Source organism: Parasteatoda tepidariorum, chromosome 2 (genome assembly GCF_982258835.1).
Source record: "Parasteatoda tepidariorum strain Cologne lab strain chromosome 2, Ptep-v5.0, whole genome shotgun sequence".
NCBI classification, from domain to species: Eukaryota; Metazoa; Arthropoda; class Arachnida; order Araneae; family Theridiidae; genus Parasteatoda; species Parasteatoda tepidariorum.
Genome location: NC_141756.1, coordinates 74,511,448 through 74,535,248, shown reverse-complemented (window position 1 = coordinate 74,535,248; position 23,801 = coordinate 74,511,448). Strand labels below are relative to the sequence as shown.

General features: G+C 29.5%; 1 protein-coding gene across 3 annotated transcripts in view; it reads right to left on the bottom strand.

Moving 5' to 3' along the window:
- Positions 1-1,749: 1,749 nt before the first annotated feature.
- Positions 1,750-23,801, bottom strand: part of LOC107444238 (RNA binding protein fox-1 homolog 1-like) — a 311,515-nt gene continuing 289,463 nt past the window's right edge. For 2 of the 3 annotated variants that reach the window (XM_071177682.2, XM_071177681.2), the window contains exons 6-11: positions 21,424-21,505; positions 20,117-20,243; positions 17,546-17,672; positions 11,193-11,296; positions 8,363-8,447; positions 1,750-1,939 (exon numbers count right to left, since the gene is read on the bottom strand). In XM_071177682.2, coding sequence (XP_071033783.1) covers positions 1,895-1,939; positions 8,363-8,447; positions 11,193-11,296; positions 17,546-17,672; positions 20,117-20,243; positions 21,424-21,505 — 570 coding nt within the window. In that variant the 3' untranslated portion in view covers positions 1,750-1,894. The remainder of the gene's footprint in view (positions 1,940-8,362; positions 8,448-11,192; positions 11,297-17,545; positions 17,673-20,116; positions 20,244-21,423; positions 21,506-23,801) is intronic. The other variant, XM_071177683.2, reaches the window with a different exon arrangement.

The window sequence follows — 23,801 nt, the reverse complement described above, 5'->3', positions numbered from 1 at the left end:
ACCCTTTTTCGACGGATTCATATTCCTGACATGCAGAATATTGAAGGTAGATGCAATCTGAAAAATATGGTCCAAATAGTTTGATCAAGCGAGCTGTCCAAAGTTTGTCCCCTTAATGTTATTTTTTGCGTATTTCGTTATATCTTGATAACTTTGTAATAAAATTGAAAAATTTTTGCGTAAAATTATAAAATTCATTTATCTAAAAATAATTCCATGCAAAAAATAAACTTTATGAATTACTTCTTATTTTTTATCATCTAATTTAATAATAGTCAAAAAATTTTGAATTGTAAGGTATACAAATTTTTGCATCATTTTAAGGAACATAATTTTACAAGGCAAAATACAAAATTTGAGCAAAATCGGTCAAATAGTGCTGAGAATTTGAATTTCAAAAAAGTCAGCTGTTTAAGGTGCCAGATATTTGACTAAGCAAATTTCATATTTGTGTACAATTTTTTTTAATCGCTTAAGAAGTTCAAGATATAACGAAATACGCAAAAAGTAAAATTAACATTAAGGGATCCAAATTTTGGAGCACTCTCATGACCAAGCTATTGGGACCATATTTCCTGATTGCTGCTATTTCCGATATTTTTGGGTCAGAAATCTGAATTTGTCAAAAAAAGAGATGTCTATTCAGAGGAAGTACGTTTTTGTGTCTGATTGTATGCCGTCATTAATTAGTACATTTTAGGTTATCCACTTGAGCCATTAAGATTGAATTTTAGAACGTAAAGATCCGATCATTAGATCAAAAGTTATTCTGGTGGTTCGTTTATTTTTGACCACTGTGCAGTATAAATTGTTACTGAAAAATAAAACGTAATGAAATGTACGTAAGCAATGTAGAGCGTCAGTTTCTTAAGTTCTTGAAAAGAATTAGTAGGATATAATTAGACTTAAGGCATTCAATGTACAGAAAATAAGTTTTGGGATAAAATGAAGGTAACTGATGATATATTATACATAGATATGTACAAAAATAAATAAAGTAAATTGAATAAATTGCATGAGTTTATGTATTATCTTTGATCCTCAATCGAAATAAAATATATTTTCTTATTGTAAATTTGTTGTGCTATAAATACATTTTATTGCGCAAACAGTAAGTTTTTTTCAAAAACATATTACACAATATTCTAAGCAAAAAACAGCATTTTAATAACGAATTAAATGTTTTTACAGTTTTATTGTGTTGAAAAGAAACAATTGTGTAAAACTCTTTGAATAGTTTTTGATGTTAAAAAAAAACAAGTAAAAAAAAGTTTCGCTATATTTTTATATAAATATTTAAGTTAGCATATAGTACGCCTAAAATTTCAACAACAAGTGAAATCTTTCAGAAATTCAAGGCAAATAATACATAGTTACAGCTGAATATTAATAAAATCGATTGCAATTATAGCAAAAAACTTTCATCACATCACCTTTCAATTCACCAGTAGTAAATGCAATTTTTATTAAAACAAGTATATTTTAAAATAAATACAAATATTTTACATTATAATAATTTGCAAATAAAAATATATAATCGAAACTCTACTCTTGAAAAAAAAGAAGAATCTGGCTAAATTTAATAAAAAGTTAAAATAGACTCACTTGAATGAAGTGATAGTAATATCAAAAAATATTTTAATACATTATGAACTAAAACTGTTACATCAGTTTAAATAATTCCAGGAGAGAACGCAATCTCTCTATTCATTCATCTTTTATATCGAGATTTTTTTTTTAACACTCGAAACTGATCCAACGTAAACTTTACAAACGGTAACAGTCTATGTTGAAGCTTGGCATATCTTTCCTGCTATAGGAATATGTCGCTGTTCTAAGCTGTTGTGGATCAGCCTGAATCATTGAATATCCAGTACTGGTCTCCTGTCAGCTACTAGTACGGGGTGAATCGGTTGTAACCACTTCGGTACACGGCAGCCTAATTACAAAACAGAATAGTACCCGCTTAATGTCAAAGGAAAATCCTCTTGAGTAAAATACATTTTTTTTTGTACAGGGCATCCCGATGTTTTATGTTTCAATTAGGGAGAAGCCAATATTAAAAATCGGAATCATTATGTTATTGTTGTTATGTTATTAAGAAACATCGGCAAGTAACGAAAACAATACCAAAATCGTTGTACCCTTAACTTCATTATGTAATCAGATCGTGTAATTTGGTATCATGTAATAATCAAGATATCATGTTACTTGTCATATTAGGTGCTTTATTTCACAAAAAGTGGGCAAAGTGATCAAAATATATATATATAAAAAAAAACTGAATTACTCTTGATTTAATAATCAGTTTTTATGCATTAATGTGATATCTTCATGTTACGGGAGACATGGTTTGAATAAATACACGGAGAAAAAAAACTGTGGTAAAAATACTGTACTTGTATGGTAATGACATTTATATTTATGAAAAGACTACTTTTGATTTAATATTTTTGAATTAAACAGTGTGCTGAGTTTCCCGTATCTTTGAGGAATAATCCTGAAATGATCATTTTTTAAGCTGAATAATGAAGAAAATCTCTGTTGTTTCGTTAAATTAACATATTTTGCTGTGTAAAATAGTTAGAAATGTACATGAAAAAAATATCTACGGAGAAAGTGATGTAGGTTAGTTTTTTTTAGTAAAGTTTTGTCGGGAAACAATAACAATAGAAATTTTTTTGTTCAGTTTTGTTACATATATATGATGAACATTACTTGGAATATTTTCTGTGTAATTAGTAAGTTTAAATAGCTACTAAATATAATTCACAGTGATGTTTTAATTAAGTTACTTTACAACATTGCAGGGTTAAACAGTCGATTAAAAATATTCAAGTAAATTAAGCTGACGAAGAAAAACCAAAACATCTGCAATCCAAGACTTCTTGACTAGTCAAAGTTTAAAAATTTGGTTCATGTATAAAATATATCACAAGTTACAATTCTTTTGTACGAGAACCTAAAATTGTGCTATTTTAATGCTTTACTATGGATCGTAATTGTTGGATTAAAATTATTTCATTAGCTCAGTGGCAGTCAATTTGATTCCTACCACATACTGGTGAGTAATAGAAGTTTTCATAGTGGATGGTATTGAATTTTCCGCTTTAGGCCTATAAGTGCTGCATTAAATTAAATTCTATGTATTTTCTAAGCGCAATCAGAGAGTAAATAAAAATAATAAAATTGCTTACTTTTATCAAACCTGTAGTAAAACAAATACTTTGCTGTTGCACTAAATTAACTTTAATCGGAACCGGTGGGTGGTTAAATTTTTTTTCATGTTATAAAGAAACAGAAGTCTGTGGTATATCAAAAATTTACTGTCTCAGCAATTGGTAGTTTTTCTCAAGTATGACGTATACAGCACGGTGATCAAAAATTTCAAAACTGATATTTTAAATGTGTTTTTTATAAATAACTACACAGTGAAAAAAAATCTGGTGAATTTTATTTCTGTTTAGTGAAGACATTTCCGGTAATAAAAACGTAATTTTGGTTAATAAAACCAAAAGACACGGTATTTAAACCATTCATTTGCTGTTTTTTTTGTTCATATGGTAAAAGTTTAGCGAGAGTTTTGTTTTTCAAAATTATGGCCCTTATTATATCACAATAAGTAAAGAATACATAACTGAAAAGTAAATTTAACCAATTAATAATTTTAATGCCATCCTCTTAGGTATCATGATGAAATTATAAAATTTTACCGCATTCACCAAATTTTATCACAAATCATATTGTTGCCACATGTTAATTTCAGCAAAATCATTACCAAAGCGCTTCGGTAAAAAGTACGTGCTTTGTGATGTTCTAGTAGAGCCAGAAACGCGGTAAATTTTACCATATTCTGGTAATTTTGTCCATACTTTTTTCCCAGTGTATGTGTCGCGACAAAATAAATTTTTTTTTGCTACCACTAAAGATTAATAAGCTTGATTGGCCAATGTTTAACCTTCAATTTTTTGAAATGCTATAATACATCATCATAGTCATTAATAAATTAATCATTGCTTATAAATAGGAAAAAGTAACTTTATTTTATCAACTTTTAGTAAATTGAAATTGATATGAAAGGTTTTGATTGTAAGTTGAAAACTTTTATAAATATTAACATTACAGCATGCCTAAATAACCATTTCTATTTTTTTATTTTTTAATCAACAATTTATTTTTTTCAAACCTGATTATATTCATGATATGAATATACTGTACTCTTCTTTAAAGATTTTTGAAAGCGAGATCAGGAAAATTAATGTGCTGTCAAAATGCAATTAATACACTACATTAACGAATCACAAACCTATTACTATTCATATGCAGTGAGATGATAATGCTAATAAATGCAATATTCAAATTCAGCAAGTCATAAAACAGGCACATTGTTTGGGCAATGTGGATGTTTTACAAACCAATTTATCTTCTACACCAACAAACACTATAGACATGCAGGTTTCAAAATACCAGTTCTGAATTGATGAAATCAGAATCAGCAATTATCTATTAATTAGATATTATTTCAAATTTGGAGGTTTATAATTTATGTTAATGCCAAGAATAATTTATGCAAATATTAAGACAAATTTATGTATACACAGTATCTAATTATTTAGTAGGAACTATTTAATTTAAGGATGTAAATGAAATATTTCTTCAGTTATTTTAAAAAAAAGAGAAATATGTGTTTTTAATTCTTGTTTTGAACTCATTAATTAAGTTTTATTAATTTTAAAAGTAATGTAAAATTAATTAGTATAATTTCAAGTGCGCAAATTTATTAAATTGTTGTTTATTGTATGGTTCAAGTTCAGAATAAGCAAATTCAATACACACCTTTAGGAATTAATCAGTCACAGAAATTTTTAATGATTTCCAATTACACTCATCTGCAAATGCAGCTTTGAAATATCTTAAGACATCTGTTATAATTAATTTCATTAGATGTGCTTTTAGATGTGTAAATATTACTTAAATTCTTAGAAAAAAAATTAACATTTTATTCACCTGATTCTGAGAACTACAATTCGCCCTTTTTTCTAGAAATATATTACTAAAATTTCATTTCGGTACTTTAATTAGTTTCAAAGAAGAAAGAAAATGTTTTAAAGCTGTTTTTGGAGAATGGAATTTACTTTCGTTACCCTAAAAGAAGTTGAAGGCAAAATCCTGTTTCAAATGTTTTGGTTGAAATTTTGAGGTGTTTAATCTTTAATAATTTCGAAACGAAAGTTATTGTAGAAATATACATGAAAAATTCCAAATACGCTTATTATTTTTTCTTATTTGGATGTATTAATTCTGATATCATCAATTAATAAGCACAATGTAAGTACAGAGTTTCAATTTTCCTTGTGTGCTATAAGAAATTAAGCACTACGTGAACGAAACATGCCACCAAAGCATGCAATTAATTTCTTAAACATATATTTAATTTGAAACTTTAAAAACAATCATTATACAGAGCAGAATTATGTCATAAAATTGCATATAACTACATAAAATTGCAAATAATTATACAACATGCATAACTTTAAAAAGAGTACATGGATTGTTCTAAGAGACTTTGATTTCTTTTCAAGACACATAATTTTTATCGGCCTATTAAAAATGCTGAAAAATTTGATGTAATTAAAATTATTATTCGTTTTGTTATGCATTGCATACAGCCTTAAATATTTATCTTTTATCGCGTTTGTAAAAATTTTTTAAGCTTGAAAGATGGTTTAAATATTATTCAAAGAAGCTAAATGAATAAATAAATAAGAATGTAAGTTGCAGATTTGTTCGTATTTATTTTTATTATATACTTTTTATGTAAGTTAATATTTTCCTTTTTAGTAGCTAATTGTAATAAAATGTTTCAAATGTTATTAATTCATTCCTATTGGATTTAATTATAATTAGAAAAATAGTTTTCTGATTTATTTAGGAGAAAATAATGTTTTACTGAAACTAAATTTATGAATTATGTTCTCTTTTAAAATTCACGAAAAAGAACAAGATATTTAGGAGTAGTTCGCATTATAACAATTCATCTGTCATATATGCTAATGTCTGATAACAATTCATCTTTATCAAAGCAAAAGTGAAACTATTTCAGGCTATACCTTTAATAGTTGAGTATAACATTTAATTACTCAAATCATGAAGCAAAACTTCTAAGATAAGATATTAAGATAAGACAAATTATATATTTTGCAGATGTATGGTGGTTTCAATATGGTGGTTGTGTAAAGTTCTCAAAGAAGAGATGGTGTTGAATATTGGAGTAAAAGCAATGGTAGACAATATAAGGGAATTTTTTAAATTTGGTTGATTATCTCTACAACTACACGACAGGGTTTGTGAAGGAAATTTGGTCTGAATATTAGCTCATATAGTGCTATAGATATTTCATAGTTATAATATGCAATGATGTTCGTGAATAACATTAAACTGAATTTAAAATGGGAGAAGTGATGCAGAATAAAAAAAGGCTTATATGGAGTGTCTATTTTGCAGATATATAGACATCTCACTGTTATTGTTTAAATTAAAGCTCAGCGTAAGCAAAAACTACCAGAAGTTCTGGAGATAATTGATGAAATTTTGAAATATCGTAAATTTGAACAATTTGCACTTATTTATTTGATAAGTGTAGATATATAGGTACAGTTGTAGAAAAATGGATTCTTTCGACTAAAATAAATCTAATCTCTTTTAAAATGATAAGAAATATTTTCAATTGCATCGCTATGAGGCAATATTTGGTGACGTTTAATCTGATGTTCAATATTAGAGATGTTCAATCGAAGAAAATTCTAGCCGCGTCTGTTGTGGAGCTAATATAGGTTATAGTGTCAAAGAAAATTACGTGTGTCACACTTTACACACTGTGTCACCTTTAACAAGGTAAAAAATCGTAGCATTTTAAGTTGGGAAGCATAGACCATAATCTGTTTACTGGTTATGTAAATGAAGTGAATTACAATTGATGCATCAAAATTAGTTTATACATGATAAACACGATATTTTTGTAAAGCTCGTTTGATCTCAAATTCAAAAGAAATGAAAATAAATGCTTGTGAATACAAACGCGGAAAAAAGCTCTTGTTTTAAAACTAATGCTGAGGCGAAATGGAGTTGTGGGAACTGTTGATTTGAAGTGCGGGGGCAAGTTCTTGTCGAATCCTCTGCAACTGGTCATTTCCTTGGAGATAGAGTTCACTGTGGGTACTGACTGTTCTTTACTTTTTAAACTACCGAAAAACACGTTATTCTTTTCCTGTCGTACTTTATATTTAATAAATACTTGTGTTCCGTCTTCTATATTTCAGTTTATATATTTCAGTATAATAGCAGAGTTCAGCCTTAATTAATACTCTCTAACCTCCTTTGAAATTTCAATAGAAAACAGTTATAAATTGTCATCATTGCCTCTTATATACACCATATGATTTTTATTTATGGGTGGAATAAATATTTTTTTTCTCTTCCCATAGAATATGTAGATAAATGAAGTACAGACTTGTGTTCTGTTTTCCAAAAAAACTAATAGCTTATTTTGCGTAAAATGAATTTTTTAAAAGAAAATAATAATATAATTCCAAATTATTTTTCTCCTTTTTTTTTAAATCTTTTGGTAGTAAGTAGTATTTAAAAGTTTCGATGGAAATATGTTGAGGATAACGTTTTAATTGAAGCTCTATATAATAATTTGTTTAACTTGTTATCACCTGAATCAGTAACCAACTACTCCAAAAATATCTTTACTCTTTATATAAATATTTCATTGCTAAACAATGACAAACCAGAAGGTATAAAAGGGAAATCAAATTTCAAAACTAGGAAAAAATATATAAAAATGTCAAAGAACATAGTGCTTTAAAATTTTTTACAATTTACAAGTAACTTGGAGTTTCTTTTTTTAAAAGAAACAGTCATTATTTTTTAAGCCGTCTTCATTATAGATGATGAAAAAATAATTCTAACTTTGAGATTGTCAATGTTTCGCAATAAACATTTTATACTACTTATTTTGTGATTATTAATCTTTTTAATGATTTAAAATCACGTTTTTTACTGTTTAATTTTCCTTAAGTACATTTTTTATTTCAGATTAATTTGGAACAAGATTAAATTTTTGCTTTGCTTCATAACCTGAAACATGCTTCGACTTTTTAACTCAAAAGGTAAATCTTATTTCTTCACTCCTTTTAGGGCTTTTATTTATTTGATCGAAATGTTGAATAGTCATTTTGCTAATTGTTTTTATATTTTGAATACTAATTGATTGATCTGACCCTTACATCAAAATATATTTTTTGTTAAACAATATGTAAACATATGTTTTATATATTTTGTTATACTGTACACTTACCCCGTATCCAGCGACTGGGCCTATGCTATGGCCTAGGTATGGGTCAGCATATTCCCTCCCATAGCTGTAATACAATGATGGAGATCTAGGAATAAGAAACAATGAAGAACAGTTTTTAAAGGCAAGGGCCATGCTCTGCTTTTATTTGCACACCTGCCTTATTTTTAAATATATTACATTTTTTAAACCAATGAACTCTTTTAATTCAATAAATAATGAGTTTACATGTTGTGTTTAAGGAAATAGTTGATCCCCTTTTTATCTTTTAAATTTACTTGGAAACCAGCGTATACCTTGTGCACCTTTGTATGAGGACTGTACTGTAAAATCCATTTTTATCGGAAGACGCTGCGGAACAAAATATCTGATATACCGTAATTTTTACAGTTAATAAATACGGAAAATCTCAGAACCATTGTAATTAAATATATATTATTGTTCTCGACGGTAAAAATAGATTTTATGAATGATGCACCCAAAGTGCCTGTACTTTATAGTAAAATTTGATCCGGGACTTTTAGCAATGACGAAAGTGATTTGGAAAAAGAAATTGAAAAATAAGAAAATTTGAGAAGAATTAAAAAGCCAACTATGAGTTTTATCATTTCATTTAGTAAATTAATGTCTAGGGCTTATTTAGTGGAAAGAATTGTATAAAAAGGAAGTAACACAAGGATTATGATTCTAAGGATTTGATTGTGGTAACCAATGTAATTTGTCGATTAAACTTATTTGTAACTTCTTCAGTGCTTAACGTTTGAACAATTACTCTCACTAGTCAATTATTTACTGCTATTGTGTCATAAACAATCTTTTTAAAGTTCATTCATGCACTAAATTTATTTAGTAAACTTTCCAGTGATTCAAAAATAAATTGCGATAATCCCTTTCCATATTGAAAAAAAAGTTAAAAAAAATTACTTTTGGATCCAAATAAATTTAAAGGAGAGTGGCAGTGGAAGAAAAATTAAATTTTATCATTGTGTTTTTTAATAAAAAATGTAATTAAATTTTTTAAAATTAAAATCCCCTATATTTTCAACAAACTTTCCCAATTGAAATCCTTGAGTTATTTATATATTTAACTATATATTTAATTATAGATTTTTTATATTAAACATAACTGTACTTTGAATGTATTCCAGTCGTAGTTAAAGGTTTGTTTCGTTAAGTAGAGGAACAAATACTGGAAAACATGCTTGAGAAAACTTTTAAGCTGACCTAATCTTAAGTAATAAAAGTTATGCCTTGGTCTAAATTTTATTTACTGTTTCGAATGACTAATGGACAAGCTATTGGTCTTTTTCAAATTAATTCAAGAAGGTGGGGCTTTCGTTTGACAAGGGAACAACCTCAAGGGTGAAAGTATATAGTAGTTCAGATCCCCACGATTAGTTGGCAGCAACACTTATCCGTGTATCCATTTCCTCAATTTAATCATAGATTTGAAGAAGAAGGAAATTTTCCCCAGACCCCTGTACCGCTAAGCGACTAACCGCAAGACTTTTCATTCCACAGATTTCACTAGCACGTATATCGCATGTACTCGGTGGGTAATGGCGGAGTCGAGGATCGAACCCCGGCTCCTCTGGACCGGAGTTCGATTTTCTAACTACTGACTTACCATGGCTGCTCTAATTTAAGTTTCATGTTCAACGTGTTATTTTACCCCTAAAAGTGTTCATGTTTAATTTACTTACAAGTATATAATTTGATTAAAGTTGTGACGAAGTGACAAATAAAAATTTCATTACTGCATTCGTCATTGAATTTTCAATGCGTCAAACGACTTAATAACTTTTGACACTTGTCACAGTAAGTGAAGTGAAACGATTCATGGATATAGTAGCATATTTAATTTATTAATATGCGGTTGAAATATTTCATTCTGAGTGCTCTGTTTAAAGTTTTATGTTGCAAAATTACTTGGAGATAAAAAGAAAATTTACGAGTAAAAAGGCATTGTTTATAGGTTTAATTTCAAAGGATTAGGGGAATTACTTTAATAGAAACTCCTGATGGATTTTCCTACATTTTTATTTCAATAGAGTAATGGCAATCTATTTTCGCATTATTGTTCCACATTTTGTGAACCTTAAGATCAACCAACTAATGTCATCATTTATTATGATTCGATACATTTAATATATAAATTCTATAAAAAAGATATGTATATTAATAAATATGAATATTTCTAAAAAAAGTATTGCGTTGATTTCATTTTATATGCAATTAAAACGTATACTTTTACGGCAGGTGTGCATAAATCTGCAGCCTTGCTATATAAAATCATTACAAATAAAATGTCAAGTCCATATAAGAGTACAGTTTATACCAGCGCAAAACAGATTACATAAAATTGATAATGAAGTTTCACATAGTGATACACAATCAAATACATTATAAAAAAATTGAGATCTATTTCGCTAAAACTACACTAAACAGCTTTTTTCTAGCATTCGTCTGGTGTGCAAAATTTATTTGTTTCGAAATGCTCGTAAACAAAAGGTGAATTTCATGCACAAAAATGTCACATAAGCATTCCATCTATGCATTTCTTACATTACAAAAAGGAAAATGTCTATTCTAAAATGCATAACAGAAAAGAGGGAAGAAAGCAAAAATGCAGTTTTTTCTAAAAAATAATATATATATATATGAAAAAAAGAGTGCATTTCAAAATGTGCTAAAGTAGAAATTTTCCTTTCTAAAAGAAGTAGAAGTTTTTCTTTAAACTCAAGCAAGCAACAGAAGCACATAGAAAATGATTTAAAAGGTTCAAACGAAAAGAAAAAAATAAACTAAATTTTTGGAGAGAAATGGTTCTTACCCTGCGACAGCGGCGTATGATGCTACTGGTTGAGCTGCCGCAGCTGCTGCTGCGTAACTTCGAGCTGCTGCTGCTGTGTAAGCTGCACTTGCTGCATATGATGCCTACGGTAATAAAAAAGTACATAAGCGAACACGTAGTAGATTATTTTTAAAATCGAAATTACAGTATATTATTTTGACAATATTCAAACATTTCATAAAATACAACTTAAAAGGAAAATGCAAAAATCAACATGGTATTTATTTTCACTGCAGAGTAATGAAAAAAAAAACTTAAGTGTATTAAATAGTCTTTATTTGAAAGAAATTAAAGCTATATGTTTCATCAAAAAATATTTAATACGTAATATTTGAAAATAATTATAATACACTACAAATACTCTTTATATTTAAGAAATATGAAAAATGTAAATAAAGGGAAAACAATAAGCTTGAAATTTTTTTTAAATGAGCTAACAAGCGAAATTGCACTAATTAAAATTACACTGTTTTTTTTCAATCTAATCACTAACAAAATCTTATATCTTTTGCCAAATGTCTAGAATTTAAAGAATAGAGTTGGCAACGATTTGTCAGACGATATTAATGGCAGATCTATCTGCCATTACGATCACAGACGGCACGTAAGGTAATCGGATACTTTGGAGAAGTTCTTGCAGCTTAAGAAAGAGGTCATAGCTACTAGAACCCATGTCAGGTGAATACGAAGGGTGCAATAACATTCCTACCATCGCAAGGAAGTCACAGCTTTAGGAATGTCGTGCAACATGAGCATTGTCGAGCAACTCGATAAAAAGATAGTTGTTCTTTGAGCGGATAAACCCTGGTCAGTTAATTGACGGTTAAAGTAAGGTTGAACTCCGACCCACCCCAGGGGGGTATACGGAGATAAAAGTAAAATTATTACAATAAAATTTCTCTAAAAACTAAAGTTACAGTAAAATTTCGCCAAATGACAGTGGTGATGATCAGTTAAAAGTGGATTAACAATGAAGTTTGACAATTAAAAACATGTGTTAAAGGCAATGAAACCCAATAGCGCCGGTGTAAATGTCGAGAATTAAATGATTATAATAACAAGGAAACAAGAGATAAAAAATCTCAAAACTAAAATCAATGAAAGCTAAAAGTCCAAATAGTAAATGTCTAAAAGTAAAAGTCTGACTAGAAGTCTATGAAGTCTAAAATCAAAAGTAGATAAAAATTCAAAATGTAAGGCTAAAAGTTGATTAGTAAAAATTAACGATGACATGCTCTATTGTTGGTTCATGACTGGGGCCAGTTGATCTGGGGCTAGAATGTCCTCGAGGGTTTGTTTAATAATTTGAGTCACAATTTTCCTGCAGGTCAATATAGCGAAGAATTGATGTTCCTCTTCGCAATTATTCATGTGGGTTCCACGAAGTGCCCGGAATCTTGGACAGTGCTTAAGTAGATGATCAATGTCCTGTCTCACTCCACAGTAAATGCATGAAGCTGATTTTTTGAAATATTTTTGTTGATAGGTCCCGAACACTCCGTGGCCAGTAAGGAGCTGGTTTAAATAAAAATTGGCCTGCAGGCGCTTTATGCTTGGGTCTTTAAAAATTTTTTTATAGGTTTGTCTTCCCTTGTCACTAGACCTCCAGTCATTTCTCCAGCGGTTAAAAGTAATGTTCTTAATGTAAGATTTAATTTCGCATTTTTCACCCGGGATCTCAAAATCAATCTGGCCAAGCTTAGTGGCTTCCTTAGCAACCCAGTCGGCCTCTTCATTCCCTTCAATGCCTGAGTGTGCTTTAATCCAATTTATATTATAGTTGCTACTCCACATGGCTTTGGTGTCTTCTATAAGTTTGAGGTGTTTACGTGGGTCCTCCAGGCTCATAAGTGAAGAAAGGGAATCTGTGTAAATGCTTGCCATTGGAGAACCCTGGTTTTTAAGCCATTGGAGCGCTGTCTGTATCGCAAGGAGCTCAGCCAGATAAATACTGCAGTTGTTATTTAAACGCGCCGAGATGGTACTGATGGTTTTGCCATTTATCTTCATTACAACACCATATGCAGATTTATTTATAAGTCTACCATTGTTCTCAGTTTGAATTCTCGACCCGTCTGTGAAGATTTCAATGCCATGGTTAGTTGGAAGAAATTTCCCCCAGGGCAACGCGAGAGAGTTTGAGGGATGAACCAGTTTGGGAGGCAGTAAGAGGTGATCAGGAAAGTACATATGATTTTCAAGCCAATTGATGTCTTCTATCCTCCATTTCCAGATATTTCTTTTAATGTAAATCTCGTCAATTATTTTATAGTAGATTGGTTTTACCCCGGCCAGTATCTGGAGTGCATCAGTACTGACAGTCCTATAAGATTTGGTAATGGTAATAAGCGGAATTCTTTGAATTGATTTTAGTTTTTCTCTTATTTTGACTGTGTTTCTAAACCAGACACAGGCCGCATAGATGATGATTCTCTCGGTTGCCTGGAGGTAGATCTTTTTTAGAACATGATGGTTGAGACCCCAGGTAACTCTAGCAATCCTCTTTAATTTGTGATTGAACATTTGTACACGATCCTTAACTTCGTCAAGATGGGGAATCCAGGTGAGTTGTGGATCTAAGATAACACCTAGATACTTTAGTGTTTTCACATTCTTTATATTAGCGTTATCCGGAAGATCCATCTTGACACAAGGAAGTCTAGCAATTCTTTTGTTAGATTTCGGAAAAGTGATTAGTTTGGTTTTTTCCTTGCTAAAGTTGAGATGCTGGGTTTCAGCCCAGGTCAAGATCGTGCCGAGAATTTGTGTAGCCAGAGAGTCAAAGTGATACAAGATGGTACGCCTCAAAAGTAAAAACATGTCATCAGCAAAAATGATAAGTTTAAAATCAGTAGAATTAAAATTATTAAAACGGCTAAAATATTCCTCGTTAAAGATATTAAAAACTTGATCAATAAGGATCAGCCATAAAATGGGCCCGAGGGAAGAACCCTGAGGAACACCAACGTTAAAAGCTCTTCGAGTTAAAATGTGACCAGCACTGTTTTCATATAAAACACTTCTGTCGTTTAAAAAACTGAAAAGAATCTTGAGTATGTTGATTGGAAGATCCAGGCTGTTAAGTCTCTCCCTGAGTATAGCCCATCTCGCGTTGTTAAAAGCACCCTTGATGTCTAGGGCCACTCCAATTGTATGTTTGCTAGATTGTTTAGCCTCACCAATAAAATCCACTACAGCCTTCAATGCGTCATCCGTCCCCCTACCAGATCTGAAGCCATATTGATTATCATTCAAGCTATTTTTACTTTCCAAGTAATATGTGAGTCTTTTGCATAAAAGTTTATCTAGAATTTTTCCCCAGACTGGCAGTAGGGAAATGGGCCTGTAGGAATCTAGATTGACAAGATCTTTGTTTGGTTTACCAATTAGGGCAACCCTGGCAATTTTCCAGCATTTTGGGAAGTGACCCAAAGAGAGACATTTATTCATGATACTAGTGAACCAGATCTTATTTGTGTAAAATAGGTCTCTGATGACCTCTCCCGGGATTCCATCTGGTCCTGGAGCCTTGCCACTTTTTAAGTCTCTAATTACACATTCAATTTCATACATGCCAAAAGGATCATCCTCAGCCTCCTGTCCAAAGCATGTGATCATGTCTTCCTCTACCTCCTGAAAATGATAAGCAAGGATATTATCAATCGATTCTTTAAGCTCCATTGTGGTGGTCCCATCAGATCTGATTGTGTTATAGAGATTCTGTCTTCTAAGGTCTTGACCGTCAGCAATCTTGTATGGCGATCCAAATGCCTGTTCGAGGTTAATACCGTTGATAAATTGCTTAAAGTGGTCTCTTTTTGCTTTTTTGATTTCACATTTATAGTTGGCCAGAGTCTGTTTATACCTGATCTTCTGTGCCACTCTGTCATCCTGTTCCCAGGCTCTCTGGTACAATCTTCTATGTGCTCTGGTTTTATTTCTAATCTCACTCAGTCTGGGGCTCCACCAGGGACAAGTTGGTCCTTTTTTTCTAGAACCGGATCTTCTCCTAGATTCATCGCAAGCCCTATTAATGTCATTAGTTATACCCTTGATAAAATCTTCCAGTTGATCAATATTCTCTACATTTTCAGCGTTCCATTTTTCTGGAATCTTATAAAGCTTTGTCCTGAGATCAATCCACCTGAGATTCCTGTAATTGTGTGAACTATTTTTAAGTTGAATTTTGTTATGTTGGGTGGTTATTTCAGCTGTAATTAATTCGTGGTCAGACAAACTAATGTGGTCATGGACTGTATAGTTGTCAAGCAAGTCAGAGTTAGTAGCAATGATATCTATCCAGCTGTGTCCCAGTGTGGATGAGTAAGTCGGAGGAGCCTCAGGATCATTGATTACATGAACATCATGGCTAATCAAGAACATCAACAGGTCATCTCCCCTATTATCAGATCTCGGGCCCCAGACCGTAGACTTAGCGTTAACATCAGCACACAGTATTACATTGTATTGGGAGTATTTGACCAAAAGAGAGTCCAGGATATTAAGTGTTGGATCCATTGAGTCACTAGGTGGTAGGTAGAAAGACACAAAGACAAACATTTGTGAGTCAATTTGGAAGGTAACAGCGCACAAATCTCTATGACAGATAACAAGGGAATCATCGCTAATCCCTGTTCCCACCAAAACTTAATTGACGGTTAAAGGAAAAGTGATACAGATGCCAAGGTGGTGTTAAGAAATTGATGGTCAATTTGTGCCCCATCGCGTAATTGTTTTTTATGGCTACGCATTCTCGGTCAGGATTCACGCAATCCTTGATAACATAGCGATGCATTTTTGCTTTGTATCGAAATGTTATCAAAGTATCCTTGATTTTAATCCACGACCACTGATTACTTTCTTGAAAGCTTTAATCCTTTGATACAGAATTTTTATTAAGTATATATTTCATACTTTTTTCACTATTTTTAATTAATTTAGGTCAAAATAAGTAAAAAATATTATATTTAGCATTTTAATATTTTATGGTTATGAAATACAGCATGAAACATCAGTGTTTTTTTTCTGAGTTAAAGGTATAATCTTCCAAATAGGGCTCACTTCCAAACAATAATTTTTCAAATTTGCACTTAGAAAAAGTTATTAATCAAATGATTAATTTTGAATATCAATAAAAAAATTCAAACTAATTTTTTTTGGATTCTATATTTTAGTACAAATATAATTCTGATAATCTAAGAGATTTTTTTAGTAACTATTAAACTGTTTTTTATAAGTAAAACATATCAAACTATATTTTTACTTGTAATTAGAGCTTCAGAAAAAAAAACGAAAAAAAGGAATTTTATAAAGGAATTTTTTTTTAAAATTAGGAATTTATATTTGATGAACAGGAATTTTTAAAAAGAAACTCTGTTAAATATTATCAACACTTGTTCAAACTTATGTAAATTAATTTATCTTAAACAGATGTGCATTTAGCTAAATGAACTTTCCTTAATGTACCTCTTTGTTAGTTTCTTTCCTAACCTTGTTTCCTAGTCGGTGTGGTGTGTAAGATTATCGCCTCTACGGCTATTGCTGAGTTCGATTCCCATTGTTAAAAGCTGGGTTCGGATCGTTTCACACTTTTTCCGATTGCGTATTAGAGGTTTGGCTTCTTTTATTTATTATTTTTATTTTATTTTCATTTATTATTTTAAAGTAATTTCTCAGCAGAAAAAAATTCATGTCAAAATAAAGAAAGTAATACATAGCTTATTAAACTTTATTTCTGTAAAATTACTTCAGTGGACATTTTCCTATTTTTTTTACAAGAATCTTTCCATTTTTAATTCTCTGTAATTTTACGTGAAACTCGTGATTAATGATTTCCACAATATTTTCACAGAACAGTTTTTCAGAGAGCTCTCACCGTTTGGCGGTATATACCTCTTAATAAACTGTTATAGGATTAAGCATTCGAAAATTATTTTTTTATAAAAATTTAACTAATTATATTTCAAAACAAAGATAATAATCATGTTTGTCTAATAGTTTATTAGATAAACATAATAAATTAGCTTATTTCATGCAACTTATATAATTTAACTTATTTAATCAATATTTAATGTATCATGGTATAAATTCACACTAAAATACTACAATTATACTAAAATGAAATTAAAAGAGATATCTCTTATATTTAATAATCGAAAAATATTAAAATGGGATATTATTATTATCGTAATTTTTCATACTTTCTTTTATTTATTTAAGTTTTAATTCATTCTTTCAGCTTAGAAAAGTATACAGTTTTGTAGAAATGTTTGAATAATTAATCATATTTTTTTAATATCTGTAAGTAAAGTTAAAAAGTTTAAAGCACAAACATTTTCTGTATCCGGGATAATGATTCCGATATCCTTTTGTAGAATCTTGCTTACCGGAAGTTGATATCTCTCAGCTCCTGCATAAGCCAAAAATGGATCTTGGTAAACTCCCCGATGCAACATCAGCCTGTAATGTAGAGCGAAACAAAAGAGAATATTTTAATAACTGATAAAACTAACGAAGCTTTTACACTCTTAACACTCTGTTTTTGCTATATTCTGTTTCTTCTTAAACGTGAGAAGTTTCAGTTTATTTTTGGTAACTATTGCTTATCCAATTTTCAAAAGTTAGTTTTATCAATTAGGTGTTCGCAGATATTATGCAGAACTACTTTGATATTTTACACTGAGAAAAAAGCATGGTCAAAACTACAAAAAAATGGCAAAATTTACCTTATTTCTGGATTTTATGGAAACATCAAATAGCTCGGTATTCTACCAAAGAGCTGTGGCAAATTTTGGTAAACAATAAAACATGGTTTTAAAATGCGTGGTAAACTTTTGTAATTTTGTAATGATTAGAGTGTGGCAAAAAACCAATTATTCGATAAAATATACTTTTCAGCTTTGTATTTTTTCTAAATGTGCGGTAATATGAACTACAGTTTTGAAAACCAAAATTTTTGTAAATAGTTACCATATGAACGGAAATACTATAAATTGAATGGTTTAAAAACCGTAACGTATATTTTGGTTTTATTAACCAGAATTATATTTTTACTGGATATACTACTGGATATTTTTCTCCGAGAGTGAATGATGGTTTAACATGACCAGAATTTGAAATGGAGAAACCTATTAAGTATGCGATTTCTCTGTCTATTAGAGCAAATAGTTGTAAAATCTGATAAAAAAAGTAAAGGAAACGTGCAAAATACCTTTTATGACGTGGTGGCATGATTATGATGATACAAGAAGATGGAAGCGATCTTGTCGATTATTAGGGATTTTATTCATTCAATACGTGAAATAATCAAGTTTGACTTTACATGTGTTTGGTAAAATTAGCAATAAAATATGGCTTTATAATACGTGATAAAATTTTGCAAATGTTGTACCTTAGAAATTGATACATTAGAAAATGGCATAAAATCCATTTATTCGGTTAGATTTACTTTTTAATTTAGTATTTTTGCTAAATGTGTGGTAATAAGAAATATAATTTTGAAAGAATTACCGATAAACTGTTACCAAATACCGTATATTTTGTTTTCATTACCATAATTATGTTTTTCACTAGAGATGACATTATCATGTAAGTACGGTAATTTTACCACAATTGTTTTTTCAGTGTTGATTATTATACTTTCGAATTTGATATTTTAAGAATTATCAGCAATGTCGTTCCTCTATTCTAGAGATTGGTATATTCATATTCCGAAACTACTGAATGCAAATTAATAGAACATAAAACATATTACTCTGGGTGTGTTAAAATAAATAGAATTCTGTGCTCTATTTTGAAATTGATAAATGACAAACTTAAGTGAAAGCTATAAAAATATATTTAATTTATATTAAACTATTATAAATGAAATAAACATACTTTATATAAACTAAAAACATGCATTATCACTGAAGCTCAAACATGTTTTGTTTATTTACAGTATACAATAGCATTATTTATGAAATGTAAATAATAATGAAATTACTCATGAAAAGATTATTTATATAGCCTTTTACTTTATTATTTTTTAAACTTACATTGTAAATTTTAAAAAGAATTTCTTTTAAAGAATAACTTTTTTCTCTTATAAATTTTCTTAAAGTCTCCGCGAGTAATCAGACAAATATAATTTTTTTACAGATTTTCCAATTTGCTTTTTATATTTTTTTACCTTCTAAAACTTCTTTTTTTAGTGATTTTGATAATTCCTTCGTGACTTTTTATGATATTTTTCCAAATTTTTGCATGCAGATTAAAAAGGGAATACAATTACTAGAAACATTGTACTTTAAAAAGTCATCTTTAAAAAAAATTATTTGAGTTAGCTTTTATTTGTTTACAAAAATAAAAGTTAATCCGTAAAGGAAGCAAGTTTTAATCTTTATTAATTTTTATTTTGTAAAAAAAATAATGTATGAAAAGAACTGTATGAGGACAGTTTTCCATGAGCTTAACCATCTTGTGAAAACCAAAAGAAAAATATAAACTCACTCATTAAAGAATTTCACTTTTAAAGAAGTAACCATGGGTATAATTTCTTTAAAAAAATCGCCTACAATATTTACCATAATTCAAACACTTCATCGAGAACTTAATTATTTTTATTTTATCCTTCCTTGAAAATAAATAAAATTGATTTTGTCAAAAAAAAGCTTATTTAAAGCCAAATAATATATAATTTGAAACTGATGATAAAAATAAAATTATAAAATTATAATTTGAAACTGATAGTAAAAATAAAATTATAAAAATGTAATATGAAACTGATAATAAAAGTAAAATTGATTAAAATATAATTTAAAACTGATAATAAAAATATAATTCATAAAAAATAATTTTAAACAAATGTATATTTTTTTCTTAAAATTTGGAAAAATCTTGAAACAATTTTCATATTTGCTTACGGCGTGTAACTATGGAGAGCTGTTGCTGCAGCGGCCGCAGTTAGTGGAGATGGGTGGCGTGTAAAGGCGGTTGCGAAAGCTCCTCGGGCGCGTCCTCTCTGAATAGCAACCCCTCTTAAAGCAGCCACTAAGATAAATATAAAATATTAATTCATAATTTGGTGGATAAAAAGAACTTTATAAACTTAAATGCAAAAAGAAAAATAACGTTATAAACTTAAATAATAATAACCCTAAATATACTTTCAGTAGTTCAAAAATAAATTTTATATCTTTAAAAATATCAAGAAAAAACTTGTGTTATTGTATTTTAGTAATTGAAAGATTCATCTTTTGTATTTATTGCGTCTGAAAAAATTCAAATAAAATTGTAGTTATTGTAAAACTATGTATTTTTTGTTTGCCTGAATTAGTCTTAATTTTTAAACTTCAACAAAATCGACAGGTAAATTATTTTATACAACTAAAATTACAAATTCTCACATGACTTTTCAATGGCATATTTTAACTTATAGTTAATATAATGGTAACATATTTACTAAAAAAGATTCTTTTTAGAAGTCATTTTTAACTATTTAATAAAAGTCTTATAAGCAATATTAACATTCCAACGTGCATAAAAAACTGTGTAAACAAATGGAAATAAATTTGTTTACTAAGATTCTAAGTTCGTCTATATTAAAAAAATATTTTCAGAAAAATCCATTTAGCAGCTTTAAATGACACTTAGACAAGTCAAGCTCTCCAGCCATTTTCCTTGCGACAAGAGAGCACCGCTAGGGGGGAAGTGCGATTTAGCTCAGAGCCACCCGGATAGATGGCAGCATTGCACACTCAAGAGGCCAGCCACCTCCACAGTTTAGACATGGAACAGAAGAGGAAGAAACTTTCCCACAGACTTTCGATTCCTCAGAATTTACGATGTATCTTGGTGGGTCTTAGTGGCTTCGAAGATCGAACCCTCTTCCTTTCTTATATAAGTCCGATGTCAGCAACACTCGGCTACTCGGGCGTTATGCCATCTAGAGTTACCGATATTATCCATATATTAATAAATAAAATGCGTAAAATGTGCAAAGGCATTTGATTTTTTTAAAAATCATATTTATCGCGTCAGCAAGATGCGATTATTTCTTATTTTCATTACAATACCCTCTCTTAAATGAACAAATATTAAATTCAGCCTATATTTGTTAAGATAACATAAAATAATGTTTTATAAAATGTGTGTATACATGGGAAAGAAATTCCAGAACAGAAGGGTTGTTTTGTAAAGGATAAAATTTGTAAATTAATTTGATACTTACTTTCATCAATTGTCGTTTTCGTCTTACCGTTGGGTATTGTCGGTAATTTTTTGGTCTGTATTCTCGCAGTCGCATTGTTAACCTAAGAAATAAGTGTTAGATATAATTACTTTAAAAAATTTAAAATTTTGCACACTTTAACATTTCTTTAAAATATAAAACAACTTATTATTTATTCTGAAATAAACACTTATTAACTATTGTTTTCATTTTAAAGTATTAAAAGTTTTATTTTGTGAAAATTCCATGCTTCTTCTAATTAGGAAATATGATTTAATTACACCGAATTGTAATGTAAAATTAGGTGCCAAAACTACATTCCTACTTAACGTAAACAGTTTTCGCTTACTAATACGAATTGTAATTTTCAATGTAAAACATTTTTAATTAATATCGTTTTAAATATTTAATACTTTATCCGTAATTAGTAAATAGCTATAAAAATTTTCATTCTTAATTTTCTTCAAAGGCAGTCTTATCTCGGTATTCTCATTTAAATCAAATTTTCACTTCAGAGATTATAAATTTATAAATCACCATATTTAAATTGTGTTTTTCGATTATTTTTGATCAATTTTTAAAAATAGTTTTCCTGTTTTATCGCTTAAATTTGTTTTTGAAGAAAAGCTCTTTTAGCAATAAAGTTAATTCAGGTATATTTTTCAAAAATTAAAATTGCATTTTATGTGGAACTACAATTTTAGATTAAAAAATTAAATAAATGAGATGTTTTAAAACTAATTCATGAAAGGTAAATAATAATTTTAAAGAAGTTTTCAAAATGTTATTTAAAATTAAGAGAAATGGTCATGTTCCAGGAGTAATAATGCCAAAATGTATTCTCGGTTGGCTCACTCATCTTTTTCTTCTCAGATAAATACCTCTCTCTTTATTACGTGAAACTTCTTCTATTGACACATTTACAGAGTATGCGGGTAGATAATCAACTCGTATCTGCTTTGATCAGACAATCAGAAATAATCAGAATAATCAGAAATAATCGTAATAATCAGAAACTAGTATTTTTTCTATCAAATTTAAGCGTTCTCTAATATTTTTGATATGATTAATAAATGATTAGGAGTTATTTTTAATTTCTAGAGAGTTGAATTGTATTTAAGTTAAGATAAAGTAGAATTGTCACATTGAAGATTATGGAGCAGGCAGTAAAGATAACTTATACACTTAATGCATATTAAGTATCTTTGACACAGAATAGTACACGTTTGGAATTTTCATTGCTCAGCGAAAATAATTGTCATTGCTGATTACAATTATTTCGCTGCCAAGTCATGTCAAGCTTTTCACATGATCAGTCAGATGTGTCTGCCAGGGAGTTTTTGATGATTGCAATCTGAAACTCTTTTATAGTAAATTAATTCGAATTTAGTCATAGAGGTCATGCTGTAATATATATAAAATAGTATTTTCGCATAGAAGATCACTAAAAGATAGAAAATTGTATTTACGTCGATAATATTCATTCAACTTCTGAAATATATAATAATGTTCAGAATATTACACGGATAAATGCTTACTCCAAATTTTGCCGTGATCTTTCAAACGAGTAGTGTAAATGAGTCTTACAATCTGAACCAGTAATGTAAATGAGTCTTACAATCTGAACCAGTAGTGTAAATGAGTTTTACAATCTGAACGAGACACGTAAATGAGTTTCACGATCTGAACAAGTAATGTAAATGAGTTTCAGGATCTGAACAAGTAATGTAAATGAGTCTTACACTCTGAACGAGTAATATAATGAGTCTTACAATCCGAACGAGAAATGTAAAGAAGTTTCACGATCTGAACAAGCAATGTAAATGAGTCTTACAATCTGAACGGAACGAGTAATGTCAGTGAGTCTTACAATCTGAACGAGTAATGCCAATGAGTTTCAGGATCTAAAAAAGCAATGTAAATGTGTCTTTTGATCTGAACAAGCAAAGTATATAAGTCTTACGATCAGAACGAGTAATGTAAACGAGTTTTACAATCTAAACGAGCAATGTAAATGAGTTTCACGATCTGAATAAGCAATGTAAATGAGTCTTACTATCTGAAGGAGTAATGTAAATGAGTCTTACAATTTGAACGAGTAATTTAAATGAGTCTAATGATCTGAAGGAGTAATGTAAGTGATAAATACGGCCTGAAATATCATCAATGTGAGATAAATCTGAAAACTAACAGGCTACAAAAGAAGTAGAGATTGTCATCTACTATTGAAGATGTGCACTTACATTTAGAAGATGAATAGTGATTGCAAAATTCCATTATTTAGTTAAAAATAAAAGTAAATTCATATTTTAGCTGCTATATTTAGTATGATCATTGGGAATGCAGCTTATTTTACATTAATGAAAATTTGTATAAAA